Source organism: Coptis chinensis, chromosome 3 (genome assembly GCF_015680905.1).
Source record: "Coptis chinensis isolate HL-2020 chromosome 3, ASM1568090v1, whole genome shotgun sequence".
In the NCBI taxonomy this organism is placed as follows: Eukaryota; Viridiplantae; Streptophyta; class Magnoliopsida; order Ranunculales; family Ranunculaceae; genus Coptis; species Coptis chinensis.
Genome location: NC_141458.1, coordinates 107,479,640 through 107,492,505, shown reverse-complemented (window position 1 = coordinate 107,492,505; position 12,866 = coordinate 107,479,640). Strand labels below are relative to the sequence as shown.

The 12,866-nt window shown below is 37.2% G+C and overlaps 2 protein-coding genes across 2 annotated transcripts; one reads left to right on the top strand and one right to left on the bottom strand.

Annotated features, from left to right (window-relative positions):
• The first annotated feature begins 6,441 nt into the window (after nt 1–6,441).
• On the top strand, nt 6,442–11,373 carry DUR3 (urea-proton symporter DEGRADATION OF UREA 3 (DUR3)). Its single transcript, XM_086595728.1, has 9 exons — nt 6,442–7,016; nt 7,578–7,685; nt 7,778–7,873; nt 7,957–8,039; nt 8,441–8,661; nt 8,805–9,067; nt 9,378–9,616; nt 9,797–10,446; nt 10,815–11,373. Exons 1-9 carry the CDS (start codon nt 6,831–6,833, stop codon nt 11,111–11,113), a joined length of 2,145 nt encoding a protein of 714 aa, XP_086451854.1. The 5' UTR covers nt 6,442–6,830; the 3' UTR covers nt 11,114–11,373.
• Nucleotides 11,374–11,895: 522 nt separating this feature from the next.
• LOC147512713 (Ankyrin repeat family protein) lies at nt 11,896–12,643 on the bottom strand. The gene has a single exon (XM_086595726.1). The coding sequence runs from the start codon at nt 12,641–12,643 to the stop codon at nt 12,080–12,082; it is 564 nt and encodes a 187-aa protein (XP_086451852.1). The 3' UTR covers nt 11,896–12,079.
• Nucleotides 12,644–12,866: the final 223 nt, after the last annotated feature.

Genomic DNA, 12,866 nt, shown 5'->3' with positions numbered 1-12,866 from the left:
TCAAATTTATTTCCATCTGTCACATTAGAAATGGGATTTGGCAATGCGTTGATGATGTTCTTAAGTTAATTTTATTTAAATTGATCAAACACTAAGTATCAAACAGCATACGGTGCTATTCTGTTGTAGACTTGAAGTTGCTTCAATGTTCAAACCATACATTTCCGCCAGCCAAAAGGACTACATCAAGAGATCGAGTTGGAGTACTCCAAAGGAGAAAAATGAAAGTTGGCCATTGTAATATATAAGTGAAAATTTTGAATATATACATAATTTCTTTAAGATTCTCTTTGGGTACCCTTCTCTTTTGAAGCGAACTATACAAACTTCTAGGGGCTCGGCTCGACTTCTCGACCACAACTAGAACATTTACACTCTGCTTGATGAAGAATACCTGCGGCACTTTGGTCTGCTAGCTAGAAAGTACAAACTATGGAATTGGTCTGGTCCGATAGGTTCATGAGATTGAAAGTCCGTTAGATCCGGTCTAAGCTCATCTAAAATTCGACCCGGAAGACTTTGTAAGATTTCAAAAGGTCCAATCCAAGAAGGGCCCAACTTGAACTGATATTAGTGAACAACTGAACATGTTTAAAGATTTTGATCTAATATAGTTAACTAGTTTCACGGTACCATCCTTGAGACCCCAAAAGGAAACCTTTATGAATGATATTTGATTTAAGCTTGATTTCTTAAATACGTCTGATGGGGGTTAAGATTTAACATGTTGAACAACACATTAATTACGAGTTGGATCATATTACATCATCTAATTCAGTGCAAACAAATGATTCAACAGTGATCAACACAAGATATTTAAATTTCCCAAATCAGATACACTAAAATAGTAAAATGTCTTAGGGAATAAGTGCGAATATATATCTATCAATATATTACGGTGGACCGTCTCCTTTGAAATAAATATAGAGACCACAACTTTTACATAATAAAAACATCCTCACCCTTAATACAAGTTCTTAAAAATTGGGTTCAGATTTAGAACATGGAGTAGCTAGAGCTAGCCAAGAGCGTGCATAATGCCATAATATGCCTCCTGGTTGTCACTATGCTGCCGTTTCCTATAACAAGTCCTTGTTACCGGTCTACTGCTCTCCATTGCTCCCCCCAAGCTTGCCTCATTATCGCCTGCAGCACATGCCGTACAACCACTAGGCCCTGACCACCCTAGATACTGGACACTTATAATACCTTAAGACAAAACTGTATTGAGATTTTCACAGAGAAGAGGTATGTAATTTGAAGGCTGGCCTATTGTGGGGGAAAGTTTACAAAAAAAAAACCCAAAGTTAGGATTCGCATGGAAACAGATTGGGTTATTTTTTCTTATATCAAGTTCGAAGTTTAAAATGGGGACTGATGTTCGAACCTTTAGCAAACAAATTTCTTGAGATTCAATAAATTGTGGATTCTAATGGGAAAATTAAAACAATGAAACTAAATAAAGCATGGAAATGCCCCCAAATTAAAATTGAATATTTTCTTTTTGAAAACAATGAGGGGCATTTCATCAAATTTTCAATTATTTGACTTAAAAGAGACAAAATGTTGTTTACATTTCCATCTAATATTAAGCATCTAATATTGGGTCCTAGTACCCCAATAAATTGTCATTCTAAACTACAATCTAATAAGGAAAATTCAACAATTAATAATCAGGAGAGTAACATACATTTCTCGCTTATTAAGCATGTGTCCATCACCAGTCTTCTCATCTAGGGACATCCATGTCAACCGATCAGCTCACCTCATCATAAATCACACCAGAACGCCCTGCTCCCAGAATGCCCATGTCTAGAGTCCCAAGACAAAATGTTTGTCTTTTGGTGAGTAACCTCCATGCAACTCAGAAGGCATTGTGCTTGCCAGCATAATATTGTATCGCGCCTATAGCCCATTTCCTTTCACCAGCATTCATTACTTAAAACTTTAGAATACCTAAAATTACTGTGAAAATGACTGTTAATCGGAGTGACAGTGGCTAGTTAACAGTAACTATCTCAGAGAGATTCTTGTCCAGCTGTTACTTTGTCTTCCTCCAATATTGTGGACATCCATGTCTGGACAACCGTCAGGAAATTTTATTTTTTTAAGCATTCTGCCAATCACTAACGCTCATCACTAAGTTTAGGTTCCGTGAATCATTTGTTCATGTACCATCGAAATGTTCATCCAACATCACTAGGAGAATGAAAGACAGTCGACAACATTGTTTTCGCGGATGATCAAATGGATATTAGATTAATGTACAATCCAACTTTCAATACTAAGTTGAATTGGGTTGACAATCCAAGCCGTTCCTATATATGGTGATTCATAGACAGTTCACAGTTCATAGAAATAGACTACTAGAAGATGAAAAAAATGAAATCACAAATTACATTATCGATATTCTGTTCTTATTGACTATGACATTTTTTTTAATAAAAAAAGAAGTAATATGTACATAAGTTTCCCTAAGTTTTAACACTAGGCATTTTTTCAGGATTTAATTCTACCCAAGTGTGACATTCAAGACCAGTAGTGTCACAGCCCGAATTTCTAAACCATTAAAAAAAATGAATATTTGAAATATAAATATCTCAAACATCACTATATTCAATTGTCTAAAAACCCAGGCTATGACGGGGTGGATACAACACGTGTCAAAACCTAAAACCCACATCATAAAGAATCTTAACAACAAAAATCTCTAAAATTCCTCAACCATCACTTTATTAAAAGACTTTCTTCCATCCCAATAAAATATCAACCCACTCTAAGAATAACATGTCTTCAACATCGGATTCTCATGTCATATGAAAAGAAAACTACGTTATTACATACTTCCAAAAGATCAGACCTAATAAACTAAACTCCCAGACTGCTCCAGGCGAGAATCCAAATCACATGCCGCAGCTTCCATCGCTTTCCACTGTGTTCCAAGAACACACCCACGCTACAAAACAAAGCAAACATGGGTTGACAAAAATGGAATTTCTTTGGTATGAGTAGACTAACCACATATAAATATTATCATACTTTAATTATTCAAACAATCACTTTATATTATCCCATAACTTAATCATTCACAGCTTGGAAGACAGGTAGTTCCGTCATTTTAACCGGCATAATTTCTTCCCAAACAAGACTTCCATTATATAACTCATTATAATAACTCGTTTTAATATCTAAACCATTGAATTAAAACTTACCGATATCCATCGGCCAGATATAAGGGGATCACCCGCCCCTCAAGACAAAATGTTATTAAGTCCTACCCTCCTGCAAAAGAAAGTTAGAACTTTTATATAACCTTTGTAGATATTATATTAGGCATTTAAAAGTAAACCCAAACACTCACATAATCAAATAATACAACTAACCCGCAAGGCGAATACCTTAGTTCCTCTCTAGGGCAGTCCAAAGAATCTAGTCATTCAAGGCACATTCAATGAATACCCGGGTCATTCATAGCACATTCAATGAATACCCCTATATAACGCTAACGGACCATTTATGGCATATTCAATAAATGCCCACCTAACATATGACATCAACAGTCATAAAACTAAATTCCAAAACTTGAGGTGTGGAGAGTTCTAAAAGGTTGCGGTAAATTGTTTACGCATTATTGAACTTTATTGTATATATCATTTCAGAGAACGAATGAGTATCTTGATAAATCTATTTTTGGTTACGCGCGTTATTAATTAGATTGATGTCTAAGTGTCATAACGTCGTATATAAAACTGAAATATCACATAGTATTTAATGCACATACACACGTATATATAAAGGTCTTAGCCTAAAGCCAAGCATGCTAATAGCCCTAGACCTATCCTAATAGCCCAAATCATAATCCGAGTTAAAAAGTCAAATTGGGTCAACTAGTCAAAGTCAAAATCAACATATCATAGTCAAAGTCAAATTGTCGTTTCCATGTTCGACAGGTTCAGGATCATAGTCATGGTTCATGGCTAAGGGCAAAGGTGCATGGCTAATGGGCTCATGACTAAGGAAATGGTTCGGACCCAACTGGTCAAGCCCAAACCTCAGAACCCAAAAGTCTAAACATTGAAAGACCCAAAAAAATCTATTTTTAAGTCCTATGGACTGGCCCCAAGCAATATTAAAACGCCCAAAACTTTCGTGATCGAATCGCCCAAAACACAACTGAGTTCGGCCCGAAAACAAATGGGAGAAGGCCCAAACAAAACAAACTAAAATCGGGCCCAAAACAAAACAAAAATAAAAATGGCCCAACATAACTAATGTAGTCCACCCCCTAACAACTTAACTAAAATCCGGCCCAAACTAAATTAGATTTCGGCCCACACAAAACCAAAAGATTTAGGCCCAAAGCCCAACCGATATTTACTGTTCATCTTCTCCAACCTTCTTCCTCCACCACCAGCCACCAAAAATCGGCCACCACTCCTCACTTCATCAAACCAATTTTACTCCTTATCAAAAACCAAACACTTTTAATAAAAACAAAAACCCCCAAATCATTCAATCCCTATCTCCTTCAAAACTAGATCTAAAACTTTTACTGCCGCCATTAATGGCTTCCGCCACCTTTCAAATGTAAAATTTCCATCCACATTCCAACATTCACACATACATCAACAACCCACCAAATCAAACAAAACCGTTCAAACCATTTTAAAACGCATAAAAACCCAAGTCCCAAGATCCAAGATAATGGCAAGAACGCCATTAACGCCTCCTCCGAGCTTCATTTGCCTCGATCATCACGCACTACACAACCCAATATACCACAACACTTCAACCATAGGAGTTTACAAACCAAAACAAAGAGTTAAATTATACAAAACGATTTATGTGGGCTGACGCCATTGACGTCTGTCGAGATTCAACAGTTTACCCAATTTTAACAAAGTTTCGACAGTTTAATTACAAATCCGAAATTCAACAAAGTTTAATAATACAAATGGCACGAAGTCCAATACAACAGGATAATGAGCAGTATATATAAAAATAGAAACCTATACACCGATGTACGAAAACTATAACTTTCGGTGAAATAGCGAAAATAGCTACTCACCTTTAGCACGCTCCAACTATAAGCCAGCTACCAGGAAAAATCTTCCTTTTCTGTTGTCAGTAAAACTTCTCCCTTTTCTGTAAAACTCTTGCGGTGTTTTTTTTTCCAACCCTATTCTGTTTTCTGTTCTGTTCAAAACAAAACCCCCGGGAAGAAGGTTTATCCCATAAACCCACGTCTCCTATTTCCACTAACACTTATCCTATTTTATTTTATTTATTATCTATTATTATTATTATTATCTTTATTATTATTATTATTAGAAAAATAAAAGAATTAAAACACTGGGGGGGCCATTTGTTTTTGCCTCTTATAAGACATTGAGGTCTTATAACCTCTTATAAGATGTGGCCCAGTGATTTTTGACATTTTTTTGGTTTGTTTTTTGCCTCTTATAAGAGTCATTCTACTAGAAATGTCTTATAAGAGGCTCCAATTCTATAAGTACCAAAATTAGATCTACTTCAATTTTATAAGTCTTATAACTTAAAAAATGACTCAAACACCCCCGTCCATATACCCCTAACCCCATTTATCTCTTTTTTCCTTTTCATTATCTTCTTCTCCAAATAACTCCATTGCTCTAGCCACCACCTACCACCACCACCACCACCACCACCAAACTATTAAAACCACCACCACCACCACTGTCGCCACTACCACCACCACTGCCACCACCATCATCACCTCCGCCACCACTATCACCGTACTATTAAGACTATCACCACCACCACCACCGTGCTGTTAAAACCACCACCACCACCATCACTACCACCGTGCTATTAAGACCAATATCATCACCTCTACTACCACTACCATTACCACCACTACCACCATACTATTAAGACTATCACCACCACCACCACTACTGTGCTATTAAGATATCCACCACTTCTACTACTACTACTACCACCACCGTATTATTAAGACCACCACCACCACTTCCACTACCACCACCACCGTGCTATTAAGACCACCACCACTGCCAATTAAAGTAGTTTTCTAAAATCGATATTCTAATTATCAAAATTGATTTGAAATCGAAAATCAAACTATATCTTTGTTTCAAATTAATCTATTCATGTTAAATGATGATGTAAAGTAGGGTTATATTTGTCAAATAACCATCTATAAGATGTTATGTATTTGTTTTTTCTATTTTTTACAAAGGGTTGTTTAAGATTGATATATATAAAATAGTATGATTTGCAAAAAAAAAAAAAAAATAAAATAAATAAGAAGAACTTAAAATGAAAAACAAACCACTTTATAAGACCATCTTATAACACATGGTCTCATAAGACCCTCTTATAACTTAACCCAAAAAAACAAATAGCCCCTTATAAGTAGTGAGCGAAAAGTTGTTGCTAAGCGCAGCAGCAATCATTCATTACTTCGATTTGAAATCTGGAATTGACGAGGGAATGACGCATAATCTAACACCTTTATGTATAGTTCTATCATATTCTCTTAGCGGCCATTTTATTGTTTTCCCAGCTGTAGAGAGGAAACTTATGTCAAACAAACGTAAGCAAATAACAACTTGGAATTCATCTAGAGAGCGAGATTCTTGGAGCTATTATAGTTTTCTGATGTTCACTTGGCTCCACTTCCTCCAAACTAACAAACATGTTGTACTTCTCTTAGTTTGACTTCCCTTGTACATATCGTCATTTACACCTTACTGAGTTGCTTAATAATCTTGTCCACTTCCCCATTTACTTATATTCAAGGCTGCTCTATTGATTTTGCACTCCACTATATGGCATCTTCTTCTTGTCCACCTTTCGATTTCGCAGGGAGTTATTACCATACTTCTGGAAGTGATGGTGGTCAGTGTATTAGACAGAGCAGTTTCTTTCAAGGCAAAGCCATTCTCAATCAAGGAGTTGGATATTCTGTTATTTTAGGCTTTGGAGCTTTCTTTGCTGTCTTCACCTCTTTCTTGGTAACTTCATACTTCTTGTTTCCTTTAATATCCCTCCTCTTTCGTTCAAAAATCGTGGTCAATACTCGTTAATAATTGAGGTGAATCAAGAATATATGACCTTTCTGTGCTATAGATAATTAGTTACGGAAGTTTAAAAGATTTATCATGTATGTCACCACATTAACTGATACTTTCTGAGTATTTAGAACAACAATACACTGCAAGTTCTGCAGTAGCTCTTTTTAGTCTTTCATGGTTGGTGATGAACATTTGAAAAAACGTTTCAGTTTTCCACAAATAAGGGACACATAATTCTGCTTTGATTTTCTTCCATTGGATAGTCTGACTGTTTGTATTAGGTGCAAAGCTATTGGTTTGACTTTAAAGAACTCAAGCGGTCTCTTTCATTTTAGTTTCATCAATGTGACCCACTGGATGCTATAATCCAAACTGACTGCCTGTCTTAATTATGTGGTATTGGGTCCAACTAAAGATTCAATGCCGAAAAGTGAAAACACACTTCAAATTTATACATTCACTTATTATTTGTTCACATTTAGTCCTTTTATCATTGAGTAGGTATGGCTTGAGAAACGATATGTGGGATCTCGGCACACATCTGAATGGTTCAATACTGCTGGAAGAAATGTGAAAACAGGACTTATTGCCAGTGTTGTAGTATCCCAGGTACCAAAGTTGTAAATTCTGTAATCTTCTTTCATTCAAGTTACTAACAACTCGACCTCTTCCAACTAACGTTTGCATATTTGAATCTGAAGTGGACTTGGGCTGCAACTATATTGCAAAGTTCTAATGTCGCATGGGAGTATGGCGTTAGTGGACCATTCTGGTATGCAAGTGGAGCTACCATTCAGGTCTTCCTAGAACCTTATCACATTACCATAATTGATATTTCAGTTTTGGAAATAAAACTTTATTTTTTGTTTATTCCAACCAGGTACTTCTGTTTGGTATTATGGCTATTGAGATTAAAAGGAAAGCTCCTCATGCCCATACTGTCTGTGAGATCGTTCGAGCTAGGTAAAATAATATTTCATTGTGTCTACACAATTTTCATATTAGTATAACATTTCTGGAGCATGGTACTAATCAGCTATGAATTACATTTAGATAAAAGTCTACTCTGTTCATATGTATACACTGTCCACTCTGTTTTTATTGTTTTGCTATTCTGGATTGTTGAAAATGGCAATGATAACTCTATTATGTTCATACATTGATACACCAATCATTACTCAATTACCACTCAATCAAACACTAACATCAATAGCTCAACCTACATTCGAGCTTCTAATGTTTCGTTTATAGCTAATATATATTTTGTAAAAAACTTTTAGGCTACATACCGGACTGCTATTAGATAACATGTACTGTATCAAATCTTTTAACTGAAAGAATTTCCTTGTTGTGATCTTCTACAGATGGGGAGCTTCTGCTCATGTTGTCTTCCTCTGCTTCTGCTTCTTGACAAACATCATTGTCACAGCAATGCTTCTTCTTGGTGGTTCTGCTGTCGTAAATGCTCTTACAGGGGTGAACATCTATGCGGCAAGTTTTCTGATACCTCTTGGTGTAATAGTGTACACATTAGCAGGGGGACTTAAGGCCACTTTTTTGGCAAGCTACATCCATTCTGTTGTTGGTAAGTAAACATGACCTTCAGTACTTGTTTAATACTTCATTTCCGAAATGATGTTATAGTGAAGTCCTTGAATCTGTACATGTCTCTGTTTTGCACCGTCTGACTTACGTATCTAACTTCAGTCTTGATTTATCTTCTTTCAGTGCATCTGGTTCTGGTCATATTTGTCTATCTAGTCTACACATCAAGTAGCAAACTTGGTAGCCCAAGAGTCGTATATGATCGTCTATTGGAGGTTGCAAGCAAATCAAGAATATGCCAAGAACCGCTTTCACATAATGGCCAATCCTGCGGGCCTGTAAGTGGGAACTACAAAGGGTCTTACTTAACAATGTTGAGTTCTGGTGGTCTTGTTTTTGGACTAATCAACATTGTTGGCAACTTTGGTACTGTCTTTGTGGACAATGTAAGTTTTATTTGCTATGCGTTATTGGATTTTTCAAATATTCTCTTCAAGGTTTTTCTAGGCTTGCTGTATTTCTCTAGTAACTATCTGGAATAAAAATTTCAGAAGAAAAAAAAAATGATGTATCCGGATGATAACAAAACGTGTCTCAGCACGATAACCAAAGTCATTGACTAGATATCACGACAGTCTCCTGTTGTCGAAACATGGCTCATCACATTTAAGGAAGCATTGTTTCTGAAATACTGTCACTGATGAAGGCGATGAAACTAATTGCATTTTATATTCTTAACATCTTTTGATATTTTAGGGGTATTGGGTTAGTGCTATAGCTGCTAGACCTTCGTCAACTCACAAAGGATACCTGCTGGGCGGGCTGGTTTGGTTTGCTGTTCCCTTCTCTCTGGCAACATCATTGGGTTTAGGTGCACTTGCTCTTGATCTTCCCATAACAGCAAGTGAGGCCGCCCGTGGACTTGTTCCTCCTGCTACAGCTACAGCTTTGATGGGCAAGGGAGGGTCTATTCTTCTTCTCACTATGTTGTTTATGTAAGTCCTGATGACTTTCTTTCTTCTTTTTTTGTATAGTGTTTCCACTATTAACTATTTCAAGCAGAGGTAATCTCTTGCATTAAAGTTTTGACAAGTCATGAGTTAATCGTATTCTGTTTATATAGTGTAGAAGTGACAATCACATGGAGCTTTTAACTTTTTCTTTCCTTTCTTCAGGGCTGTGACATCTGCAGGTTCCTCTGAGCTAATAGCAGTTTCCTCTCTGTGCACATATGATGTGTACCGAACATATATCAATCCAGATGCAAGTGGAAAGCAAATTCTCAAGGTCTCCAGAGGGGTTATTCTAGGCTTTGGATGTTTCATGGGTGTGCTGGCGGTGATACTTAACAAGGCTGGAGTTTCACTGGGTTGGATGTATCTAGCCATGGGAGTTTTTATTGGTTCGGCTGTTATTCCTATTGTTTTCATGCTTCTGTGGAGGAAGGCTAACTCAATAGGAGCAATACTTGGGACCATTATTGGTTGTATCTTAGGAATTATAACATGGTTAACAGTAACAAGGATAGAGTATGGCCGAATAAATCTTGACACAACAGGCAGGAATGCGCCAATGCTTGCAGGAAACCTAGTCTCTATACTTACAGGTGGTGCTATTCATGCCGTGTGTAGCTTCCTGTGGCCTCAGAATTATGACTGGGAAACCACCAAGCAGATAACCATGGTTGAAAAGGAAAAGAGTCAGTTGCCTGCTGAAGAATTCAGGGAGGAACGGCTTATGAAAGCAAAAATTTGGATAGTGAAATGGGGCGTTGGCTTTACACTTGTGATTGTGATACTATGGCCTGTGCTCTCTCTTCCAGCAGGTGAATTCATTGCAGTATATTTTTTTTCTCCTTTTTTTTTTGGGAGGGGGAAGGGGTTGGGGATAAACATCGTCATTTTGGTGTTTAGCTGAAAAGTTTAGCATTAAACAAATACATAGCACCGCGACCAAGACTTCTGATTAATGCACAAAACTACCACTCTAACATAAGTTTTCCAAGTGCTAGACATTTTCTTAATTAGGCTAAATTTTGGTGTAACCATTCCAGACACAAACAGGACATCGGAAGCAGATAGCCTTTTGTTTTGCTCTTAGCCTCTTACTATGGTTTTGCGTAAATTGTCTTACTACCATTGGCTGTATCACTTACGGAAAGCTCTGTTTTATACTATGTTTTTTCTTGTGCAGGAGACTTCAGTTTGGGATACTTCACATTTTGGGCAATCATAGCTATAGCATGGGGCACAATTGGATCTGCTGTGATCATTGCTTTACCCTTAATAGAAAGTTGGGAAACAATCCAAAGTGTCTTTCTGGGCATGTTTACAAATGATCGTCTCATGGGAAAAATTGAAGAAGTTAATATCAAAATGCATGCGATCATGTTGGCAATCCCAGGGGCAGAGCAAATGTACTTACTAGAGAAGGAGAAGCTCAAGAAGCAAGATGCAGTAGAGCAACCAAGAAGACACAGTGTCTCGGTGTGAACAAGAGTCCTTGATATGCTCATATTGTGTTCCGTGTGAGCATCAATCCATACCCCATACCATCTCTGAAGCACCTATACACAGTAAGGAAAACTGCATGTAATGATTACAGTAGGTTGTCTTAAAATTCAATTAATCTTGGTTGTACAGGTACCAGAAAGCACATCAAAGAATCATTTTGTACATCATTCCTCTGAACAGTGATGGCTTAATTGTTGTTAGTAATTTATTCATCAAAAGAAATGTGGATATTGTGCCAATTTTTGCTGTACCATCTTTGAAGTTTGAAGCACCTATACTGACATATTTCTTTAACAAAAAGAATTTATCGGGTTAACTTCTAAAGTTCTAAAGTAGAACCCCTTTAACAATTAACAAAACTAACAAGTTCTAAAGTAGAACCCCTTAACAATTAACAAAACTAACAATTATTGTGTGGAGAGTTAAAAGCTCTTGTTGATTAGACCAGTGCAACCTCAAGTCCAAGTTACCTGAATGCTGCTCTATGGGTACAATATCCTAATTTTGATACCAAATAAAATCAATTGTGTCCATATTTTCTCCCCAAAAATTACTTGTGCAAAGAGGAGACAGCTCTTAATTGTATATCCCCGTTCAACTCTACCCAAGAATGTTAGAACAATTTCAGTGCAATATACTTTTGTGTTTGACCGGATCGTGAGAAAGAAAAATATGCCGGCATTGTCTTTGTCACTTTACACGAATCTGGCGATTGCATCTAACCAAGTGGTTCAGTTAAGTACCTCACTGGAATAATACCATTTGAAAAGATTGCAGTTGATGGCTGAAAATAAAAGAAATTGATTACATGAGAATCAACTGCAATTTCTGAGCAGAGAAATTCATGGCTTCTTTTAACACAATATATAGGAATGGTAAACAAAAGAGAAATTTCTGTGGCCCTGAAATAACAGTGACTTTTGATTCTTTCCTACTCTATTTTGGCTAATTTTCTTCTTGTGTGTCGTCTGCGGCTAGAAGATGATTTAATGCCACTCTGGCCTTCTTGGGCTTTGGCGAATTTCCATCAGTCACATCTTCATCTCCCTTTCTCTTCGACTCTTCTCCTACAATGTCTTGATCTTCATTGCGACTTTTCAACTTCTCATCCTTACTAACTTCTTCCTGTTCTTCCATGTCCTTACTAACAGCTTCATCAGTCGAATTTGCTGCTTTATCTGGTTTTGAATCAGGTTCTCCACTATTTGCCTTAACAGTTGAGTCTTCATCTGGTCTTGAAGTTTGACACTCGTTCAGAAATGAGATAACTTCCTCTTTGTTTGCAAGATCAAGTGGGGTCTTCCCAGCCTTTGTCTTGGTAGTCAGGCTAGCACCTTTCCTAACCAAATACTTGACAAGGTCAAGATAGGATCCTTGAACAGCATAGTGCAGGGCAGTGAGACCCTTCCGGTTGGGAGCTTTAACGGACACCCCCGATGAGAGAAGGGTACGGACTACTTCTAAATGACCCTTTTGAGCAGCAAAGTGGATTGCTCCCATGTCATCCATGGCAGCAGCACCAACATCAGCCTTGTTCTTGCAGAGATAGCTCACCACCTCTGTGCGCCCAGACCATGCAGCTAAATGCAAACTGGAATTTAAGTCCTTTTTGTCAAGGAAATGAACGATGAATACTGCTAAGCCACAAACACAGATAACCATGTCATCTAAAAGCTCTGAAAAATGCAAAACAGAATTGATTGGAAGTCTGGAAGTATAACTTCATTTATTT